The following is a 23,121-nucleotide window of genomic DNA, read 5'->3' on the forward strand; positions in this document are numbered from 1 at the left end:
ATGAGATCTAAATGGATCAAAGGATTACTTCTCGCCCTCTCTGTGGCTGCAGCTGTGTTATACCTCATCTCTATTAAGAGGGAGGTCCACACCCATTCAGAAAGACTCCAGAGGGCCCACCACAATGACTCCATCAGGGGCCAGGGAATGCTCATGAGGATGAACAAAATGGAAGCAGACATCAACAGGCTGCGTGAGTAAAAGTTAAAGTCCAATAGCTGATTCTGTCTCTTTGTCAAAGTAGGAAATTCAAGTTTTTGATTTCAAATTTTATTTTGAACATGTTAAAAGAAAAAGAAAAAAACAAAACATTAACACATTTGCTTTAATGTTCGTCATCAAACGATTCAAAGAGGATAATCGGATAATTCGTAATTCTCCGATGACGCCTGGACCGGACCAACCAACAATGCACAGTGCACTTTATGACAATTTCTTACACTGCTATTTGCAATATTTGCAATTATGTAATATATTTTATGACCTGTCGCTCGGTCAAGTCAGGATCACTGCTTTTTTTGCACAATACTATGCTGTGCAATACTTCAACTTATATGTAACTTATATACTTGATTGATGAGTGATGACTTGAGTGATTTTAATTTTTAAAATTTAATTTAATTTAACTCTTTTTTTTCATGAAGGGTGGACTAGCAAAGTAAGAATTTCATTATATGGTGTAACAGTCCGTGTTTGCTGTGCACATGATAATAAACTTTTTGAATTTTGAAATTCATCACAGTTTTAACATTCACAAAATCATTTCTTAACCAAAATTTGGGTTGATTTAAGCCTGACAACACACACATGTTGAGCACAGGCCAACAGAGGGTTCTTACACACCTGCTCCAGTGGCATGTGCTCCTGATTGCATCATTTTGATTATAAGCACAAACACTGACTGACAGTGCATATTTACATTTCATGGAGGGGCACCTGTGGAGTGCTACTGAATGACATCTGCGTGTCACTCAGGATACACTCAGGAACAAATACTCAGCTTCTCAGTTTGTCCACAGTCAATATGATGAATAAGCTTGAAAAGAAGGAACCGGTGCCACAGAAGAACGCAGAGGTGAAGAAGGAAAGGAAGGTGGTGAGGAAACTATACCCGAACTCATGGCTGTTCAAGAGGTGGGGTGAGGAGCTGTCAGAGGAGGAGCAGAAGGAGGCTGAGAACTTATTTCAGAAATACGGCTACAATGCTTTCCTCAGTGATAGACTCCCCCTCAACAGAGAGATCCCTGACACCAGGCCTGCCAGGTGACCATAACCTCCCACTCATATGATCATCCCTGCTAATAAACCACACCTCATGTACTGTACTTTCAGGTGTGGTCGCAACAATCTTTGTATGTTATTACTTCAACTGTCCATAATGGTTTTACACCCACATTCAAAATATATCCATCTACATGTGTAATTTTCTCTTGATAAATACAGTTTTTAGTAACATTAATTCGACTTTACAAACATCTTTTTCCATAAAACAATTAATTTGGCTGGATTGTTATGAAACTCTCTTGTGTGGGCTGATGTATGACAGAAAAATTACAGTAAAATCACTTTTAGTCTGAATGAATGAGAGGTTTGTACATAACATACAGACAGTCCTTGATATAACTTAAGCCTTTTAATCTATAAACTTTGGTTGAATTTCTTGAATAATCAATTTTCAGTGACTAAGATATAGCTTTCATGAATAAACACTGGAAAATGCATCAAAGTTGAGTATGTTCAGAGGAAATTATCAACTAAACCTCAAGTTTCCTTCTGACATTTCATTTGCTTCTTGATTCTAATGATTAAAAACAAGCACAAGTCTACAGCTTTAACAAGAAAAGTTCAGATCATTCAAGTCGTCAGGTACAAATTTTTTGTCTCCTGAAAAGGTGTGCTGCGAAAAAGTACCCAGAGGATCTTCCTACCATCGGTGTTGTGTTAATCTACCTGGATGAGGCTCTTTCCGTCATCAAAAGGGCTATCCGCAGCATCATCGACAAGACACCAGCTCATCTGCTGAAAGAAATCATACTGGTGGACGATCACAGTAGCAACGGTAGGTCGGCATGCTCTGCAGCTGTTCTGTTATTGGTAGTTTTCCTCTCAAGTATTTTATTATCAGGATATGGTATCAAGAGAGACAAAGTTGACTTGTAAAAGGTTGGTAAAAATGACAAAAAACACATTTCCTCCCTTCTCCTAGTTATATGTAGTTATGTAGTTAGGTTAGGATTGGGTTAAGGTTAGCGTACAAATCTCACAAGTTCGGCAAATCGTCCCTCTGGCCCATCCAATCTAGCACCAAACCTTCAAGTTATGCGCTTGTTGGTTCGGACCAATCAGCATCCTGTCAGGATTCTTGCGTAAGACGGTGATAGACAGATGGTTCAACCAATGACTTGCCAAGTATTTTTGTGCCTGCTCCTTTCTAAACAGTTTCCAAAGACGACTCGGAGGTGGGGGGAGAGGGGAGGGGGGGGGGGAGTTGGTAGTTGGTAGATGCCTAAAAGTGTTCATTACATTAAATCTTCACCATATGCCTTTCTGCAGAGGATTTAATGGGGAAACTGGATGAATACATCAACTTCATCCATGAGGAGCGTCCAGGCCTGGTGAAAAAAGTCCGGCACTCTGAACAGCTCGGCCTCACTCAAGCCAGACTGTCAGGATGGAAGAACGCTGTCAGTGACGTGGTGGCCATCCTGGATGCTCACATTGAAGTCCATGTGCAATGGTTGGTTTAAGTGCTGAGTGAGTTTTTCTTTCTGTGCTACGGTGTTGATACTTTTGTCATCACATTAAACTATCACTGTTTGTGTACAGGGCAGAGCCATTACTAGCTCGCATCAAAGAGGACCGCACTGTGATATTGTCGCCAGTGTTTGACAGAGTCAACTATGATGACTTGATACTGACTCCCTACGAAGCTGCAGCTCATGCCTTTGACTGGGCTCTGTGGTGCATGTACGAGAAGTTCAGACCTGAGTGGTACGCTCTAAAGGATGAGTCACAGCCTGGCAAGTGAGTTCCAGTTTAAAAAGTTCACACAAAAAAAACATTTGACACTTGTAGGACTGGTTTGACATTTTGGGAAACATGCTTATTCACGTTCTTGCTTTGAGTTAGATTAGAGGAATGATACCACTCTCACCTGTCTGCTCAATATGACGCTTGAGCTAGGAGATGGTTGGCTTAGCTTAACATAAAGACTCGAAACAGGGACAGCAATGTGTTTTTTTCCATAAATAATATTCTAGTTTATATGGAATAACCCCCCCTCAGTTTTCATTACAAATAATATTCTAAAGAAGATAAAAAAGAGTGAAAACTGTTATACTGAATACTGAATTTTTTGTTCTAAAGAAAGCAGGAAGAAGTGCTTCAGATATACTGTGGCATTAAGTTTACAAGTGCAACATGTTTCCCTTTTATAATAGAAGAGGTAGTTTATAGTATTTTCTCCTCTAAGAGGACATGTTTTGAATAGATATGCAGGATCTAAACAACACATGGATATGTGAACATTTGCATAATATAGCACTGTAAGCATGACCTAAATGTGAAGCCTTTGTGTGTCGTTTGCTCACAGTTTGTGGTTTAAAGTGATATTGCACACCAGCGATAAAGTTTCTGTTTAGTCAGTTGATGTGGATTAGATTTTATGTGACTATAGAATACTGTATGTACAGCATTAATGTTTGAGGTTCAGCCTCTGACCTCCCTACAAGGCTTTAGAAATGCTGTTTGAATAACGGCAACGGCAGTGACATAATGATTAAGAGAGTGCATTAGGTACACAGTATACTGGAGTGAGAGGAGTATGCCATGTTTGCATAGTGGCATGCTTGAGTTGAGCTGTTTGAAATAGCTTGCAGGCTTTGCAATATTTCATATTCTTCAAAGTGAATTTAGACCCTCCTTCCTTTTCGTTTAAACCAGTGGTCACCAATCCCTCTCCTCGAGAGATACTGGCCTGCATATTTTAGGCATCTCCCCACTCTAACATACCTGATTCTAATTATTAACTCATTATCAAGCCCTTGACAAGCTTTAGTTGCTTGATAACACGTTAATAATTAGGATCAAGTGTGTAAGAGTGGGGAGATACCTAAAACATGTAGGGTAGTAGCTCTCCAACCCTTCTCCTCGAGAGATACTGGCCTGCATGTTTTAGGCATCGCCCCACTCTAACACACCTGATTTTAATTATTAACCCGCTATCAAACCGTTGACAAGCTTCAGTTGCTTGATAACAAGTTAATAATTAGGATTAGGCATGTAAGAGTGGGGAGATACCTAAAACATGTAGGGTAGTAGCTCTCCAGGAGCATGGTTGGTGACCACTGGTTTAAACAGTCTCTTACTCTTAAAGTCGTACTGGTACATTTACCAGCATGTACTGCAAAAGTGACCTGATTTCTGGCAGAGGAGGGAGTCACCTTTAGATATGGACACTGTACAAATTGCTTCAATGTTGTCAAAACTGAAAAAATCATTCACATAAAGCAATTTAATTTTTTTTAACTGCAATACCACTTCTGTCCTTTTAAAAGGGGAAATAACATGCTTTTTGTGATTTTCTGTCATTTATATATGTTAAACTTTCCAAAACTTGAAATGAACATATGTAAAAATGCCACTTTCAAGTCAAAAGCCAGGGCTTCGGTTTACTCTGAATGCTCCTTTTGCAATGTTACCTCTACTTCCCCATTGATCGTTCAGATCGTTCGCACATGCCCACAAACTGTTTCGTAGCCTTTGTTAACGTTGTCAGCTCGCATATTTCAGATCGGATTCAGGCTCAAACATGTACAGATGTATTTGAGAAGTTGACATTTTGAGTAAAGAACGAGAAAAAGAAGTGAAATCCTACTACTACGTTTGTTTCCGGAGCCAGTGGATGCTTCTGGAAGCTGGCCAATCAGAGCAGAGAGGGCTCATTGGAAGGGGGCCTTAAAGAGACAGGAGCTAAAACGGCCTGTTTCAGACAGAGGCTGAACTAAGGGGCTACATAAAGGGCCAGTATGAGATAAATAATGAGCTTTTTTAACTGTAAATCATGCAAAGATATTCCAGTAGAGCCCCAGAATAGAAATATAGACCTGGAAACATGTACGATACGTCCCCTTTAAGTGTCCATGTGAGCAGTTTCATGTAGGGTGCATTTAAGGACTGAATGCAAACAGGTCAAACCTTTAGTTAACACACATGCAAACACAAACAGCAGTGATCCTGCATCTCTAAAAGCCTTGATTCCAGCCACCTCCACTGTGTTAGGGCTACAGTAGAAATGACTAAAGCTACCATTGAGAACACTAAGGTCATGTCCTCACTATTTTCTCTGGGATTTGGGGAAATGTTTGAAACTTGGTGATTACATGTGAGTATGTTTAGGCTGCTTTTAAGCCAAAAGAAATGAAAGAATAAATAAAATATTCAAAGTTTCTCGACCAGAATTTAAATCCTGGCCTCAAATTCTGTATATCCGTAAAGCATTAGAGTTAAGTTTTAAAAACAATGTCTTTTCTGTACGCCTGTGTATATTTTGGGTGAACTGATCCTTAAACCAGTCTCATATTTAACATACATTGACAGTTTATGAAGTGCAGGTGGATTTTTGATTTATTGCAAATACTTTATTTGTCACATGGTGTCATCAGGAGCCCCTCCATCATGGGGATACTTGTGGCTGATCGTAAGTTCTTTGGAGAGATCGGAAGCCTTGATGGTGGAATGAAAATATATGGTGGTGAAAATGTGGAGCTCGGCATCCGGGTAAGATGATCCGGAGGTGATGACCTGTGTTTGAGTGTACTGTAGATCTTTGTCATTTTCAGTTAACTGTTTGCTCTCTCCGCATTACTTCCTCTGCAACACTCCAAAACATACAATTAACTTTGCAGCCAAAGTGTGACAAAATAAACATCCTGGACAAAGAACGGAATGTTTGACTGCACAAGTTTAGCATTAGTGTGAAGTTTTATGTTACTCTGCAACACCTGCTAAAATATTGTTTTCTGTATACGGTATGTGACCTTGTGCAATGTTGAGTTTTGCTAAAAATAAGCATACAACATGTGTGTGTCAGAAACTCTTTTAACAGTATTTGACCTCTTCTACTTTTGGCAGGTTTGGCTATGTGGAGGAAGCATAGAAATTATACCTTGCTCTAAAATTGCCCACATTGAACGAGCCCGTAAGCCTTACCTGCCAGACCTGAGAGTGATGGTGAAGCGTAATGCACTGAGGGTGGCAGAGGTGTGGATGGATGAATATAAATACAATGTCAAGATTGCCTGGAACATTCCCCTAGAGGTTAGGAAGTCAAATAACTCATTAATCACACATAATCACCAGGTATACAAAATTGTAGCTCCTTTTACCTATCAAAAACTCCTTTGTGGCCTTATTATTCCTGTTTTTTCCCCCCACAGAATCATGGGATAGACATTGGGGATGTGTCAGAGAGAAAGAAATTAAGAGAGAGGCTGAAGTGCAAGCCCTTCAAGTGGTATCTGGATAATGTTTACCCCGAGCTGGTCTCTCTGAATGATGTGCTTGCTTATGGAGCAGTGAGTAGAAACAATATTTACTGTAAGACACTTCACACCTTCACCACAATCAAATAGATCTTTTTAAACCTGTATTCATTAGGGGTAGGTTTACTTACAAGGTCTTCCTCACTGCAATCATTCCTCCTGTTCATACTGGCCATTAAAAGATCTTCTTCAAATGTGCTTTCAATGTAAGTGATGGGGGCCAAAATCCACAGTGTGTCCACACAGTCATTTTGTGCAAAAATGCATTTAAAAATTTATCTGAAGCTTATATGAGGCTTCAGCAGTCTGAGTTAGTTATGTAAAGGGGATATCTGCCACATTTACAGTCTTTTTAGCATCAAATTCCCTCTTTTTTTCCTCGGACAGTGTTTTCCTGTTGAGCTGTGGTGGAAGTATAGTAACAAAAAGAGGAACTTTGGCACTAAAAAGACTGTAATGTTGAAAGATATCTACTTGATTTCATTAATATGGACAGCTGAAGCTTCATATTAGCGTCAGATAAACTTTTAAATACATTTTTGCACAGAAGGAGGACTGTTTTTGGTCTGCATCACTTACACTGTGAGTGCTTTACGACGGGATTTTCTAATGTCCTGTATGAACAGGAGGAATGATTATAGCAAAAAAAAAAAACCTGTTTCAATGTTAATTTGGGCTCCTGACTGTTGTTTTAAGACAGACTTGAAAAACTGTGAACCTGTCCTTTAACTGTCCAACATTAAAGGATGAGTGTGGTGAAATTCTACATTTTTCTTGTCAACAAATCAAATGAAAGACCAAAACCAACAATGAAATGATCCTACCAACAAGTGTTTTCCGTGTATCCTGATGATATAGCTTATATATTATTGTGCAATAGAGCTCTATTGTTGTCCGAAAGCTATTAAAACACATAATTGAGCCACAATGGGTGACACGTTCCCTCATTACAATAAACATGGGCACTGTAATTTATTTTGAGTTTAAGGAACATCTACTAAGAACTACAGCGCCCCCTTGTGTTTTTTACAGAGCTATTTTTAAAATGAACATAAAAAGATGTGACTTTAAAGATTTACATTTTCAGTGGGAACAAATGGGCTGAGAGTCACGCCACAATTGTTGGTTTTGGTCTTGTTGAGAACAAAAAATATTAAATATTGCTCGCCTTTCCTGGGATGGAGCCTCAGGAGATATATCTCTAGATTATTATGTTTTATTTTATGTAAAGCCACTTTGTCTAATGGATGCTACAAAGGATTACTTGTAATTTCTTCTTCTGTTGGCAGCTCATAAATGATCTGAAGCCAGATCTCTGTATTGACCAAGGCCCAATGCCGGGAAACACACCCATTATATATGTATGTCACTACTACACGGCCCAGGTATGTTCATTGCATTGCTTTTGCATTGCATTGCTGTCTGATTTTGCCTGTGGATAATAGCTGTTCTGTGGTGTAGCACTGTTTTTATTGCACCAATGGACAAATCTACATCGGTGGAATCAAATCTCACAAGTACAACAGCAACCGATGTCTGGTGGACCCCGGTACAGGAGTCGACCCGGGTCTGTACGACTGCAAAACGGCCCAGCAGAAGAAGTTCCACACGCTGTGGGATTTTAAACAGGTACACCAAAAAGGAGCAGCTATCTTTCATTTTTTTAATGGATTGACAATAAAATGTTTGTTTTTTTCCATTCCTAGGGATCATCTATCCAGAACAGAGAAACAAAGAGATGTCTGGAAGTTGCGATAGGTGAAGATGGCGTTTACAAACTAGTTATTCAGAATTGCAGTGGTCAGAGCTGGAAGATACAGAATCTTAACAAAAGCCAATAAAAGACGAGTGAGCAGGACCCAGAAGACGAGATCATAAATGAGACTTTATTGCACAAAAAAAGAGAAAGATTTAAAATGGCTGCTTGTGTTTGGGGTTTACAGTTTACAGACGGTGCATGAGTAAAATTGTGAACCGGATCACTGAGAAAAAGAGACATTTTTATGTAATGCTTGGTTTTGCATTACATTTTTGACAAATGCAACTTTGTGACATAAAATATGAACTAATGTGTTTATTTTTTAATGCAGCCATGTCGATGTAAACATGTGTTTTACAGTTTTTATGTTCTTTTTTATGACAACAAAAGATTGGTTGTGAACAACTTTGATGAATCCTGTGGTACTAAAATAAACTCTCCTGTGAATTGTCGTTCTCATCAGCAGACAGCTCTTCTGTGGGTGTTTCAGGGAAGAAACATTCAGTTCAGAAATTCCTGAGAGGTTTATCATGCCTTCACTGGTTTCACGACTTCATTGGCTACCTGTTACAATTTAGAATCAATTTGGTGGTTGTTGTTTAATTCACTGATTACTTTTTGTCAAGCTTCACAAACAGAAAAACAAATACAAACTTGGTGCAGCAGCCTTCAGTTCATAAATCCCTCCAGTGTATCTTCAAAGGACCTCAGGTTATGATAACTTCATGTCAGCCGATATTTACAGACACTTGGATTGAATTTGAATAATTTTCATAAAGGCTACTGATGGCCTCCAGGTGTCTGCTTTAGTTTAGCGCTACTATAAACATTGTTCAAGTCAAACAGGATCCTTTGTGCTTTTAGCTGTCATGAATTATCCAAAATGAAGGCGTCCCATTTGTTTTTCCACATGGCGTGGCCCATGTCCTTCAGATGAGCTGGCAGGGAGCTGTACCTGCAGGCAGAAGGAACTAACAATGAGAGTAAGCTCTTCAAACAATTGTTAATTTGCTTGATACAAATCTAGTGAAACACGCCCCAGGAGCAAGCTTTTAGATGTCAGAGGGTTACTGAACCCACCATCAGGAGGAGATGACACCTCAATGTTTACTACAATTATACACTCATATTACACTTGCTTCAGGACACTTGGTAACACTTTATTTAGCATTTATGAACAGAATATAAACACTTAATAAATGGTTCATAATACTATAATGTAGTTAACAGAGGATATAAGTGTTTTATTAATGTATTTATGAAAAACTATAACTGCAGGCACCTGTAAGTGTAGGCTGGTGATGATGAAAGACAATTTTGTAAAACACAGTTGTAACGATATAAAAAATGTCTTCATTTATAAGAAAGCTTTAAATAAATTTTGTTTTTGTCAACAAATTCCACAAGAAGACCAAAACCAACAATAGATTAGTCCATCTCTTAATACTTTCTGACTTCTCCAGCCTGCCTGTGGCACAACTGAAGATATAAACCTTTAAAAACAGGTATGAATATATACTTTCATTTTTTAAAAAGGGCTAAAACAGCTTGGCACCGTAGTTTTTAGTACTGTATCTGTTGGGGACTATTTTCAGCTACGTATTAATACACATTTAGTGTTCTAGTGAGTATTGACAGAGCAGGCATTTGTATGTAAGAAAATACAGTAAATATAATCATATACAGTACATATTTTTTAATAGTTTTGGACAACAATGAAGGTCTTTGGCACAGCAAAGTGAGATAAATCAGGCGTCAGAGACACAGAGAACACTTGTTAGAGGGTTCAGTTCATTGTTGGTTTTGGTCTTGTCATGTGATTTGCTGACAAGAAAAAAAAAAAATCACCAGATTTAATCTTTAAACCCATCATGCGTTTGCAGTTAACGGGCTAAAACCTAAAAAAAAAGAAAAAAAAACAACAACAGTACGGTCCTTTCATCCACAGACAAGCTCATATTAGCTCTTAAGAGTGAAGTGACATCAAAACACACATGAGAGAAATAAAATATATTGATTCTGACCTGATAGAGTTGACAGCCAGCTCTTTCAGAGTGCCAAGGTTTGCTTTCAACCCTCCGATGCCCACAAAGGCTTGATAGAAGTCATAGGAGAGGCCTGTGGTGCCGAACAGAGACGGGTCATCAGAGCTGATCACCATCGGGTGACCCTCAGACATCAGCACAGTTGCAGGATGGTTCCTAAGGTCCGATACCAGCTTCAGTACCTGCAGGTCATAGGTCAAACACACCCAGGTGCTTTATACTGTATATAGGAAGACTGGTATACAATTTCTTCTCTGACAATTGGTCATCTGACCTGGTTTGAGATGGGGCACAGCTCCACAGCCACGTTTCTTTTTCTGGAAAGCTCTTTAGCAAGTGGGTGGTGTGCCAAAGCGTATCCGTGCCCGATGCGTGTGGTGTTGAACAAAAGGGCATCAAGAATGTTTTGATCTATGTCAGTGCCTTCATCATCTACAAACACACACAAACAGCGCAGTCAAAGTGAAAGAGTCAGAAGGGGGTGCATTTAATTTTCTATCATTGTTTTCAGCGGTAAAATGATTTTAAAAACTTTCTGCAGGTGCTCAGATGTGTAATTAATAATAAAATATTTTACATTTTTGATCCGCCCACCTGTCTCTCCTGCGTGAAAGAAGTACGGCAGTGTGACACCAAGTTCAGCTGGCAGAGAAAGTGCCTCTCTGAAGTACCAAAGAGTTCTCCCGCTGTCCTCCCTGCCAACCTTCAAACCATAATGTTTGCTCAAGGATAACCTAGTTAAACTCACTCACCAAACAGGCTTGATTTCCACTTAACAAGAGTTGATTTTCATTGTGGCATAAGAGGTTTAACCAGACAGTTCATTTCTTACCATGTCAAATCCTGCAACAACATCCGGGAAATCTTTTTGTAGTTGAATGGCCTCTTTCACGGCTGCTTTGACCTCAGATACACTCAGAGCCCTGAAGAAAGCAGCAATCATGTTAAACGCAGGAATGATTATTCAAGATAAAGGTTCATCAGAATTCTCAGAGTACATAATACCTACTCGGGGGTTTATTTTTCATATTTATATAGCTGTTTTTGCATTTCTTAAATGTAAAGTGACAAAATCACTAACTGACTCAAAAATCACAAGAGCTGGTGCAACAGACAAAAAAATGTGCTGGAAAACAGAAGTAGCTCACAAGTAGACCTTCACCAACACTGACAAAAATGCACCTTAATTAAAAAAAGTATTTGCGTAAAATGAACAACTACGTACTAGTTCGCTAGTGATAAAACTACTACAACTACTTCCATAAACTTGTGAGAAACAGATTAAAGAAAGAAATGTCAAAATTAAAGCAACAGAGGCTGAGATATCCTAACTTTAAGTCCCTAGTATGAGTCAAGCTTCAAAAGCTTGTCCAGAGCACCACAACTGATTTCACGTGTTAAGTAGAACTAAACTGGTGCAGTGCCCCTTTAATAACTCTAATAACTTTATATCTGTTTCCGTTTCCAGAAAATAGGAAACTAAATAATTATGAGATAATATATTGAATTAAAGTAACAGAATTATTTTTTTCAAACTGGGACACAGTTTCAGATCTATAAAATCATGGCTCATTGTACAAATTCTGGCCATCACTGAGATTGGAAAAAATGCATTTTTCTGATACATCTGTGAAATTAAAGGTTCAGTGTGTAGGATTCAGTGGCATCTAGTGGTGAGGTTGCGGATTGCAACCAACTGAATACACCTCCTCTTCCCCTTCCAAGCCTGTAGGAGAAACTACAGTAGCCATGAAGCTTGCAAAAAATGCTAAAGGTCCTCTCTAGAGCCAGTATTTAGTTTGTCCGTTCTGGGCTACTGTAGAAACATGGCGGTGCAACATGGCAGCTCCCTATGTAGAAATAAAGGGCTGCAAAGTCAGTTCCACTAGATGCCACTGAATTCTACACACTGCACCTTTAATCAAATAATGAGTAACTAACTGTGCCTTACAGTTAGCGGAATTATTTCTTGTTTAATATATATATATATATATATATATATATATATATATATGTGCTTTTCACTGAGAAAATTTGTAAACTATCAGTTTTTTCCCGAGATTTCCACTGTGTTTTCTGCACAAGGGTAGCATTTGACAGACCTTTTTTTCTGTGATCTTACTGATAGATAGAGTACCTGGGAACAGATATTATGACACGAGCCCCGAGAAAGTCCGGATGATCTGCTACAAACTTCTTTGTAACTTCTTGAAATGTTTTCAGAGTCCAGACCTTGTCATGAATGGTTCCATCGAGCTCGTATGTCTGAAACACAGCAAAGGTGCGGATAGAAATAAAAATACAACATACTCGATATATTTTGTCTTTACATAAATGCTACTGGTTCTGTACTTCTACTATTGCTCTTTCAGAGAGGCTGAAGTTTGGGATGTGAACAAGCAAGTGAACACAAACCCTCGAGAGACCGCTCCTGAGTTCCAGGTAGATGATGTTGTCATGGTGAAGTTCCTCCAGGCCTTTATAGAAGTAGTCCTTCAGCACAGGAGCATGGGTGACTAACCCAGCAGCTGTGATGAAGGCTTCCTCAAACTTCTCCCACACAACGTCTTGGTTTGGGTACTGACCATCTGGATCCTCAGTGAACAGTGTGAGGTGCTGCATTAAACTGAAAAAAAACCCCAAAACAATTATCCTGGATTATGTCCAGTCCTCCCATTGCATCTTGACTCAAAATGTGTAGGGGAAGGTGATTTCCTACCTGTTATCAAAGCCTGTAGGGTCTCCAATTTTGGCTCTTAAAGTCTCAAGCAGCTGCCAGTAGAAGCAGTCCCAACGCGGGAAGGGCTGGCGGTCGGAGAACAGGAAGCGGACCGAGTTGTCCCACGTGAAGCAGATGTAGCAGTGTGGCCTGTAGGTGACGTTTTTCACCAGCCATTCAACACTGACCAGAGATGAGCTGTGGATGTGCAGAGCTCCGCCTGTCACCGAAACACCAGAAAAAAATAACTTCAATCTCAAGATTGATTAACTGAACCAAGACAGTGTTATAAAAATGAAGATCTTGGTTATTGTTGGGTTCTGTAATCATGGATGGATTATATGACAACGGCAGTCTGGCACAGACAAAAGTCCCTCAATCCTCCTACATACCAGCATTTTGTGTCTCTTTGTGGTCATTTTAGTGTCTTTGTAGTTGTTTTGTGTCTTTACAGTTGATGTCATTTTGTGTCTCTTTGTTGTGGTACTACAGACGATTTGTGTCTCTTTGTAATCATTCTTTATCTTGTTGAAGTCAATTTGCGTCTATACGGCTATCTTGTCTCTTTGTAGTGTTTTTGTGGCTCTTTATAATAATTTTGTCTCACTTTTTATTCATTTTGTATCTCATTGCATTCATTTTGTGTTTCTTTGTAGTCATTTTGTATCTTGTTGGAGTCAATTTGTGTCTCATTGTAGTCGTTTTGTCTCTTTGTAGTGATTTTGTCTCACTTTTTATTCATTTTGCGTCTCACTGTAGTCATTTTGTGTCTCTTGCAGATGAACCCAGTTTTAAAACTGGACCTGAACTTCGGCAGTTAGTTCACGCTGAAGATGAAGAGAGACTAACTCTTTCCAAATCTTCCTGCCACAGCAGATCCAGACTGACTCAACTCTGCATATATTATACTAAATACCACAGCAAACAATAAAAAAGAGAGCCTGAAATGCAGGTTCTGTTTTCTTAAAGCAGAGCTACTCCACCCTTAAACTGATTTAAACTGATTTACAATTAAAATCACGCTGTGTACACCGTGCAGCTGTAATGAAGGTAAAAAAAAAAAGTTGGATCAGATTTGGTTGAGCCTGGCCGGCAGGTAATCCATCCATGGCTGTGACATCACCTTTAGGCATCTTCTGCAGCAGTTTGAAGATTGAGCTCTTTTGGATGAGAGGCTTTGCTTTGAAGAAGTGGATAGCAGGAGGGAACTGGGCAGCAGACATCTCTTGCTCCTTTAACCGATGGAGGTAAGCGTCAAGCTTCTGCTCAGCGGCTGTGAGAATCACTCGGCCGCCTGTCTGTCTGGACGCCTCCTCACGCATCAGCATGTCCCTCTGAGTGGGGTCAGGCATCCCTTCAGTCACCCTCACAAACCACAGAAGGGGCACATATGTGACCACAGCCTGGCAGATTAAGATCACCATGTCCTCATGTGCCACAGGAGGGCGCTGTATTCCTCCTAGAACATGATCACACACCTTCCACTGTGAGCTGCGCTGTAAGGAAAGAAATACTGTGCGTGAGACATGAATTCATGACATTTAAGTCCTCCTGCCTCAGAGAGGTCGGCTAAGTTTTTGCGGTGTAGTAGGTAAATACATTTGACAAACTTGTTTTAAGGTCACAAACATGATAACATGCTGTTTAGCTTGCATTACGGTGCTGACAGAGTCCATTCAGTAGTCTGACCGTGACTGCTTTGCCTTTTAAATCAAGATTAAGCGAAGGGAAAGCGAAGGAAAATAACACGCAATCCACACGTCTTAAATGGAAACTTTCTCAAAGAATGAAAAATCTTAAAGGTAAATCTAGCAACTTTAAAATGTAAAAAAAAAACTTACAAGTAAGAAGGAGCGTCTGTTGTCCTGCGTCTCCGCTCAGCCGTCTCCCAAAAGGCACAGCTTGTTCTGCACAAGAAACTCCACTATCAGAGTAGCATGTCAGCGAAATCCTCAGAGCAGCTGGACAATTGGGGCATTTTTGTCTGACAAACACCATGTGATAAACTAATGAATGAAGGATGAATGGCCAGTGTTACGAAATAAAAGCAAAAACTGTCCATCTCTCAGCAACGGGGACACCGTACAAGTCGAAAAAAAAAAAAAAAAAAAAAAGGACAAATAATTGATACTAATGATTTATATTTTATTATGTTGTACATTTCCACAATATATCATTTTCAGTTGGAGACACAATCAAAAAAAAAAAAAAAAAAAAAAAAAGACAGAACAAAAAAAACAAAACAACAACCACACATACATAATTTAATCTGGAAACCTCATATACATACAGTGCATCCTCTGGAATGATATCACCCACTCCTTTAATTCATGACAGAAGAATAACATACAGTCGATGTAACATCAATAAATTAACTCTGTCAAGGTCATGTACGGTCCTCAGTTTTGTTTCTAGGATTTTTTTTTCTCTGTGATTGGTTGGAGGAGACACCCATTAGCAAAACAATTCCCCATGCAACTTATAATGCGGGGGTAGAGGTTAATGAAACTGGGAGGAAACTGCGACACAGATGCTGTGTTTGTCATTGAAGACTGATCCAATTAGAGAGCAACCTGTTAAACATCCAGCAAATCGACCAATTCTGTTGCCTCTGACTAATCGGTGTAAACTGAGACCCTTGAAGGAGGAAGCAGCAGAGTAAACTAGTCATTACAACTGTGCAGTATCCACGATGAACATCTGTAATGTTGAGTTGCAGCGTCTATCATGTCCCTTAATGCACAGAAAAATACAGCAATACATCACACAACAACAACGCGTCTCTTTTGCGTCGGAGGAATCATTTCAGAGACAGAGGAATGACGTCTTTCATATGACAAAATAAAAAATAAAAAGGAGCGTTCTTCTCTTAATACAGGAGGGCTTCTCAGTCCATAAACTTGCGGTTTGGGTTGGCACCGAAGAGAGACACTCGGATTTCAGGCATCATCTGTAAACACAGAAAGAATGTCAAGTACAAGAATACAGAAAAACAACTAACTAAAAGTATTTTTATTCACTTATTTGACCGGAAAATCCTTATTAAGACTAAAAATTTCTCTTTTTTAACAGTGTCTGGACCAAGAAATGCAGCAATAACAAGGTACATATGTCACAAAATCATAAATCCTGAATAAAATTCCCAAGAAACTACCTGAAATGACACCTTAGGACAAACTTAAAACAGTTTACCAGTAAAAATGAATAAGACAAATCTAAAAAAAAAACCCCATCAAATAATAAATTAAAGCAAGTAACAACATATACCACAAAATATGAAAGTTTGTTAAGAGCTGCACTCATTATTTAAAAAGGGGAATAACATTTAAGACTATGATGTTAGTGTTAACACTTACATACTGTTCGTATTCTGACCCTTCACAGTATTTTTATGTGTTCTGGGTCACTTCAGGAAAAGTAATAAAATGTCAGGTTAAAGGAAAGGTGTTCAGAGTATATATACTGCTCTCAAATATTTAAAAAAAGGGTCAAATTTGACCTGAACAGGCCGTAAGAGTTAAATTAATGTTCCGTATTTATTTGAGCAGCGAAGCCTCACTGAGGTTATGAGTGGTTACCATAGGAACCATCAAAACAAGCACACAAAACCAATGACAAACTAAAACATTGCATTAGATATCTGTCTAACTTATAATGAGTGATTTCATTTGCGGCTCCTCGTGTGAAATAATAAAAGTTCAGGTGATTCGAGTGCTACGAAATCCAATTTTTGTCAAATGCAAGTTTATTGGTGACCGAACTCCTCACTAAAAAAAAGGGGGAAATTCTTTTAGGCAATTCTCTTTTCATTGACTTTTAAAGCGAGCGAGATCATCACAGACAACAACGACACATATGAACATGAGGACCTTTTAAATCTGAGGGGGGGGGAGATTATAACTAAAAACTACAGTGTGAGATGAGACAATATGAACTTTCTGTATTTCCTACCTGCTGAGCCATGAGGTCCAGTCTGCTCTCCAGCGTGTTGGACACCTTGATCTTCCCATCACCATTATAGATCTCAATACCTCCAGAACTGAAGGAAGAAAAAACACCCAAACAAGACACTTAACTCAATTTTCAACAGTACTTTTGACTTTTTTTAAAGTCCTCCTCTACTCAAAAATGTGTTTTTCTTCTTGTTCCTACAGTCGGATGTTTGAGCTTCACTGTGCAGATTGATGTATGTGCAGAGTTTTCACAATCATCTGCTCAATGTGGAAAGCTGTCTGTGCTCACCCTCAATCTGAGTTTAAGGTGTGTACCTACGAGCATGATTTAAGACATGAAAAGTAGTTGTGAGCCAATCATGGTTGTTGAAATGGAATATATTTGCATATTCATAGATTCTGAATTTTCTCCATGAGGGAGAAGTAGATTTTTAAAGTCATTTTAAAGATTTTAACAAGGTAATTGAACATTTTCTTGTGGAAAAACCTCATCAGACACAAATTATCATTAGTATTAGTATTTTCTATCTCTTAAAACATGTCTGGAGGGGATCTTGAAGGTCAATCCATCTTTCAATTGCGTGATGACGCTTACATGTCTGGGGAGAGGAAGTTGTCCTGGTCGACGCGGACCTCCAGATTGTTCTTCACAGCCGCTTTGTATATAGGGATATTCCTCTGGATGGACGCCTGAAAGACAAGGATCATAATAAAATTCTGATTTCATAACATTGAACATATTCAGACTGACGAATACTTAACTCACCTGCACCAACTGCAGGTCCTGTTTACGGCAGCGAATAGTCACTTTGGACTCCAGGAGCTGATAGAATCCCTGATAACACACGTTGAGAAAAGGTTTGTTAAACCTTTCAACACAGCCTCCTTATAAACATATGTAGAAGTTGAGAGTATGAACTAACCTGTAAAATCAAGCCGTCCAACAGAGCCGGATACCTGGCTTGGTCTTTTGCTACGTTAGCAAGCCGTTGGCGAGCCTCATTCAGCATTTCCTGAGAGTACCAATCAAGATAAGATTTCCATTATTACACAGGAGGTTGTAAAGTTGGCATAATCAATCTCTCTTATGCATCGTAAAATATGACAAGATTATGTGCAACAGCTTACCGAGATCATATCATCACGGGCCTTCAGTACCTTCAGTCGAGCCTGATTCATCAGGTTGGACATTTGGCTGTTAAGTAGACAAATAACAAACACATTGGATCTGTTTAGATTTCTATGTGGAGGTCTGTTTGTGCGGAAACCCTGGAGACTGTTTGTACTGGTTACAAAAGAGTCATTGTGGGATGAAACAACTAAATAAAATTATGGAACTTCTGTGTCACACGTACAGCTAATCCTTTGTTCTTAAAAAGACCCGATTAAGACTTGACTTGATGTGTCCTGTGATCTCTGGCCATGACTCACATTTTCTTCTGCTGCTCAATCTGCTTCTCTTTCTTCTCGTAGTACTCCATTATCTTCAGCCTCTGAGTTTGGACCAGACGGCCCTTCTCGATGTTGAACTCTTCTTCCGCCTGCAGGAGGAGACAGAGTTCACTCAGCAGAGGTCATCGATCATAAGATCATTTTTAAATCATCACTAGTCACTTTTAGTTAGTACTTGCTCTGCTCCAGAGTTTTTTTTTAAAATGCTGATAAGCCTTAAAAGGGGTCCCTATAATCAAAATTTAGAGGGAGGATCTGTTTTGGACCTGTGTTTGAACATCTAAAACCAATACATATTGTCCTAATATGGCACTAAGGGTCAACATGTTTTATCTTTTTCCATCATTAAGAAGCCCTTCCTGTTACTACATCTGTAACTTTGAATAATATCGGAGGGATAAGATGGGACTAAGCGGCCAAAAAAACACATTATGACCCCACAACCTTTAGTTTTTATTGTTGGTTTTGTATGGTTTTATGCACAGATTCAATCAAGCTCCATCAGTGAGGAATATATGATACATTCATCTAACCAAACTCCCATGGCAGTGTGTTCAACCAGCACTGAGAGGTCTTGGTAGTAACTTGAACTGTTTAAGTATCAGGAAATACAACTAATTTTTCTAAAACTTTAAGAATAATGCAAGATGCAAGATAATGGCTTTAGATTTTCTAAAAAGCAGCAAACTGACCCTCATAAATATTTGCACTTACTGGGCTTTTAGTGCCCCTAGTGGTGCATCTCATCTAAGAAACGTCTCTGATGGTGAAGATGCATTTTGACGCTGTTTTTTGATGGCATTTAATACACTGTATTGTCTGACGGGGGAGTTACAAATGCTTTCTTTCCCCATTTCTTTTTATTCTTTTAATAAATTTTGCTCGTCTTTGAATTTATTCATATGCTTTTGTCACTGTATGTTTTTATTTACACCGTATGAAGCACTTTGTGCTCCTGGTTTTGAAAAACGTAAAATAAATACTTACTGTCCCCATATCTCTTCCCTCATTTCCTGTCATCTATCTAGTGTCTAATTAAGTCATAAAATCCCCCCAGAAACATTTAAAAAGACTGATTAATTACCTCGAGACACTATGCGTGTTTGTGAATGTGTTTATACCTTTGCATCAATCTCCTCTGCCTTCTCGTTGGCCTCCTGTTCGATGAAGGCCATCATGTGCTTGATCTGCAAACACGAACAAGAAACACAAATGATAAACAAGACTCACATTAATATTAAGACTTCACAGCATCTACTGGGGGATTATACTGTTACACACAGCTCACTGTGAAGCATTTCTTGAGTACTTCTTTAGGAAAGTTTCAGCTCTCTCATTGTGAAAGCCAGGAATGTTTTCTCAGCCTGCTGTGAGCTTTTCTCATAACAGTGAGGAATGTTTCTACCCATTTTGCTAAAAGGTAGTAAATCTCAATAAAAAAACTATAAAACTTAAATCCTGTGCAGAGTTGACTCCTCTAGCTTTACATTTCTGCTTTTGGGGCTTATTTTGGGTGATTTCTGAGATTTCCCCACTGAATGAGTGTCCAGACAAGTTCCTCATCAGGCCCTGCTGGCATGTGTTCATCATGTGATCACTGGGAAATATGACCCTTCAACATCTCAGCCATATCTTCCACACAACACTAGCTTCAAAATGAATGCTTATTTTGATATAGCTAGCATTCTTAGGCACAAAACCACCAGCTAATACACCCTAAATAACGTATTTCAGTTCATATTTGCGTTTATTTAAAATGCTAACCTACTGCAGCTCTGTCAATGTCACACGCAATTACATCTACAATTACAGCGAATAGCAACATTTTTTAATGTTGTAACAAAACAAAAAGAAGCGTATAATGTTTTTCTAAACTTATCCAGAGAGAAATGGTTGGTTTGTGTCATTTTGAAGGTTAAAACGGTTCAATACCTGCTTCTGAACGTCGGCATCGCTGAGCGCCATGGTTGCAGCTGTCAAAGATCTCCGCAGGCCTGCCAGGAAAAACACACGAAATAATAAATAATAAAAAGCGCTGCGACATCAAACAAACTGTTATCGTCAATAGGGAGATTTCAATCAAGCAACACCAGTTTCATAGCGACGTTTATTTACCCGAAAATCACAGAGGAGGAGATATGAATTAATCCCCGCAGTCGTGACTCGTAAAGATGTCTACGGAGGATCAGCTGATGTGCAAAATCACATGATGTTTACTTCCGGCCGAGCAGCGAATCAGATGCGAGAGCGAAGAGACCAGGAAGAGACGAGCTTGTCTGCAGATATAAAAAGAGAAAAAGAAGAAACTGATTCAGTTTTAGTGAAAAATTTGGAATTATTTGACATTGTAATGCTTTGTATAACTATACTAAATACAAAAATATGTATTTAAAATACTGTATATCCACTAACTGACATTTTTAGTAAAACAAATGCAATCTAAACTCATTTTATCCTCCTTTTAAGTTCTTTAAGTATAAAACCATAAATTCAAGATTTTTATATTCTATTTATACAGCAGGATTGGCAAGGATTCAACAGAGAATGCATTGGATGTAAAAATAATAATAATAATTATTATAATAATACATTTAATTTGTTCTGCACTTTTTATTCACAGTGAATCTGAAAGGTAAATAGGAATTTGAGGTCAACACCATAATTGAAGATGAGGAGTGGGGGAGGTCCGGATGTCTTGGCATAAAATGCTCAAGTAGCCCAGCTTGGAAATAATTTGGTTGGAAGTTGAGAACGAGATTTTTAAAAACACAAACAGTAAAATCCAACCATGACAATAAACAAATTAAAAAACAAATTATATAGGCTCAAAACTCTTGTGTTAATAGCCCATAAAATGATCACAATAAACTGGCTAAAGCTCAAACCACCTACTTTGGGCCAATGGACTCAAAGACTTAAGGTCGAGAACTGTATGGAAAATATAACCGTAAGACTGCAACTCTGGATGGACATTTATTTAGAAAAATTATCTTCTGTTATATTGTATATAGCAAAGTGAGCACACTGTAAACATTTAACTGGATAATTTAGGGTGAAAGTGAAAGTATGTATAACCTGTCTTATGTCTTTGTGTTATTGACTATTTTTCATACCAATATTATTTATGTATGCAAAGTTGTGTGAGAGTCATTGTCAAGGAAATAGTTTTAATAAATGTTCAAAAAATCTATTTAAATTTGTAATACATTTTTTAAAATCGTTATCGAATATTTTAAAAAAAATTTAAAAATTGACTCTGTATTTATTATTATTATTATTATTATTATTATTATTATTATGTCTGCAACTAACAATTCTTTTCATTACTGACTAATCTGCCAACCATTTTCTCCTCGATTAAGCAATTATATTTTCATCTAAAAAGTGTCATAAAATAGTGTAAAATGGCCATTATAATTCGTACAGCTCATGGTGATGTCTTCATGTGTCTTGTTTTGTCTTCATATGTCTTGTTATGTCCAGTAAACATTTAAAAATCCAAAGATATTCAGTTTACTATCATGTATGACACATAAAATGATCAAATCCTCACATTCAAGAAGCTGCAAACAGCAAATATTTGGCATTTCTGCTTTAAAAAAGACATATTAAAACGATTACTTGATTATCAAGTCAATTAATCGACAAACCATTGCAGCTCAAATCATCATTATTATTATTTAATAATACTCAATCAAACTTTATAGCACCTTTCGTACAGGTCAGTATTATTGAATGTGGTTTACAGATGACTGACAGGCCAATAATAAGACAGAACAAATGTAAACAGCAAAACAATTTGAGACTAGAGAAAAAAAGATGAAAATGTAATAAAATAAGAATATTATTATTATTCTCTGTTTCTCCTTGTAAATGAATACCACAGTACTGTATAAGTAATAGTATTTATTTTTGTTGAATATAAACAGTAAATTGTCAAGCAAGAAATAAGTTTAATAATAAATAATAAATAAATAAGTATTTTTATTCTCCTTCTGTTAAGTAAAAAACAAAATAAATTTAAAAAATTGCCAAAAGAGTAGCTAAGAACATGTTTAATTTGGACAAACTATTATCATTTAATATATTCCTAATGTATGGGAAAGTAGTAATGATGATATTTAATGATTTTTATAGTGAGTTCATAGTGAATATTATTCTTTGTGGTATTTTTTATGTCATTTTTACTAAATTAATTAAATTTCTTGATTTTTTAAAATTATCCGAGTTCAGAAAAGTCTTACAAACACTATAATTATCATTTTTAAGTTTATAGTTGTTCTCATTTACTTCACGGTGTTTAATTCCAGCGGTATTACCGAATTATTGTTTGTTTTTGTTATTGTTATTGTTATTGTTATTGTTATTGTTATTATTATGAAATACAGAGTGTTGTTGTATTTTCATGGATAGATTATGAGACAGTCGGCCTTTGGGCACAGACATGTAAAGGTTCTTGGTATTGTGCTGGTTTTTTGTAACTCTACTTTGGTTTGAAAACTACAGAAGAGGATCAGGGCCAAATGTGAAAAATTCTGAGGATAAAGTAAAAATTAAGTAAATAAAGTAAAAAATAAAAAAAAATTCACATGTGGCCTTAATCATCTTCCGTAGAAAACGGCACCTGAACTTCTATACAAACTATTGTTTG

The 23,121-nt window shown here is 37.9% G+C and overlaps 3 protein-coding genes across 4 annotated transcripts; 1 reads left to right on the forward strand and 2 right to left on the reverse strand.

Annotated features, from left to right (window-relative positions):
• Nucleotides 1–8,383, forward strand: LOC122975193 (probable polypeptide N-acetylgalactosaminyltransferase 8). The gene is made up of 11 exons (XM_044343485.1): nucleotides 1–193; nucleotides 1,020–1,263; nucleotides 1,893–2,059; nucleotides 2,554–2,737; nucleotides 2,827–3,024; nucleotides 5,664–5,778; nucleotides 6,133–6,318; nucleotides 6,438–6,575; nucleotides 7,832–7,927; nucleotides 8,004–8,171; nucleotides 8,249–8,383. The coding sequence occupies exons 1-11, from the start codon at nucleotides 1–3 to the stop codon at nucleotides 8,381–8,383; spliced, it is 1,824 nt and encodes a 607-aa protein (XP_044199420.1).
• Nucleotides 8,384–8,407: 24 nt separating this feature from the next.
• Nucleotides 8,408–15,111, reverse strand: ada2b (adenosine deaminase 2b). 2 transcript variants are annotated; one of them, XM_044343487.1, is made up of 10 exons: nucleotides 14,907–15,111; nucleotides 14,189–14,556; nucleotides 13,066–13,285; nucleotides 12,762–12,972; nucleotides 12,484–12,611; nucleotides 11,179–11,269; nucleotides 10,941–11,049; nucleotides 10,621–10,778; nucleotides 10,326–10,528; nucleotides 8,408–9,256 (listed from the first exon to the last, which is right to left on the reverse strand). In XM_044343487.1, exons 2-10 carry the CDS (start codon nucleotides 14,487–14,489, stop codon nucleotides 9,169–9,171), a joined length of 1,509 nt encoding a protein of 502 aa, XP_044199422.1. In that variant the 5' UTR covers nucleotides 14,490–14,556; nucleotides 14,907–15,111; the 3' UTR covers nucleotides 8,408–9,168. The 2 variants fall into 2 exon arrangements, with proteins under 2 accessions (XP_044199422.1, XP_044199421.1); XM_044343486.1 differs by having other exon boundaries at nucleotides 14,189–14,561.
• Nucleotides 15,112–15,189: 78 nt separating this feature from the next.
• Nucleotides 15,190–20,695, reverse strand: atp6v1e1b (ATPase H+ transporting V1 subunit E1b). Its single transcript, XM_044343488.1, has 10 exons — nucleotides 20,586–20,695; nucleotides 20,403–20,464; nucleotides 19,592–19,657; nucleotides 18,450–18,559; nucleotides 18,147–18,213; nucleotides 17,942–18,031; nucleotides 17,785–17,853; nucleotides 17,614–17,708; nucleotides 17,017–17,104; nucleotides 15,190–16,015 (listed from the first exon to the last, which is right to left on the reverse strand). Exons 2-10 carry the CDS (start codon nucleotides 20,433–20,435, stop codon nucleotides 15,953–15,955), a joined length of 681 nt encoding a protein of 226 aa, XP_044199423.1. The 5' UTR covers nucleotides 20,436–20,464; nucleotides 20,586–20,695; the 3' UTR covers nucleotides 15,190–15,952.
• Between the last annotated feature and the right edge of the window lie 2,426 nt (nucleotides 20,696–23,121).

This window comes from Thunnus albacares, chromosome 23 (genome assembly GCF_914725855.1).
Source record: "Thunnus albacares chromosome 23, fThuAlb1.1, whole genome shotgun sequence".
In the NCBI taxonomy this organism is placed as follows: domain Eukaryota; kingdom Metazoa; phylum Chordata; class Actinopteri; order Scombriformes; family Scombridae; genus Thunnus; species Thunnus albacares.

What these genes read in the sequence shown, in the direction of transcription:
- LOC122975193 (XM_044343485.1), top strand. Translation starts at nt 1, where the DNA reads ATGAGATCTAAATGGATCAAAGGATTACTTCTCGCCCTCTCTGTGGCT. An exon ending in ATTGAAGTCCATGTGCAATG is followed by an intron (nt 2,738 to 2,826) that starts GTTGGTTTAAGT and finishes GTTTGTGTACAG; the next exon opens with GGCAGAGCCATTACTAGCTC. An exon ending in ATGTGCTTGCTTATGGAGCA is followed by an intron (nt 6,576 to 7,831) that starts GTGAGTAGAAAC and finishes TTCTGTTGGCAG; the next exon opens with CTCATAAATGATCTGAAGCC.
- atp6v1e1b (XM_044343488.1), bottom strand. Translation starts at nt 20,435, where the DNA reads ATGGCGCTCAGCGATGCCGACGTTCAGAAGCAG. An exon ending in ATGCCGACGTTCAGAAGCAG is followed by an intron (nt 19,658 to 20,402) that starts GTATTGAACCGT and finishes TCGTGTTTGCAG; the next exon opens with ATCAAGCACATGATGGCCTT. An exon ending in AACTTCCTCTCCCCAGACAT is followed by an intron (nt 17,105 to 17,613) that starts GTAAGCGTCATC and finishes TTCTTCCTTCAG; the next exon opens with TTCTGGAGGTATTGAGATCT.
- ada2b (XM_044343487.1), bottom strand. Translation starts at nt 14,489, where the DNA reads ATGGTGATCTTAATCTGCCAGGCTGTGGTCACATATGTGCCCCTTCTG. An exon ending in CCTACAGGCTTTGATAACAG is followed by an intron (nt 12,973 to 13,065) that starts GTAGGAAATCAC and finishes GTTTTTTTTCAG; the next exon opens with TTTAATGCAGCACCTCACAC. An exon ending in TCAGGAGCGGTCTCTCGAGG is followed by an intron (nt 12,612 to 12,761) that starts GTTTGTGTTCAC and finishes GCTGTGTTTCAG; the next exon opens with ACATACGAGCTCGATGGAAC.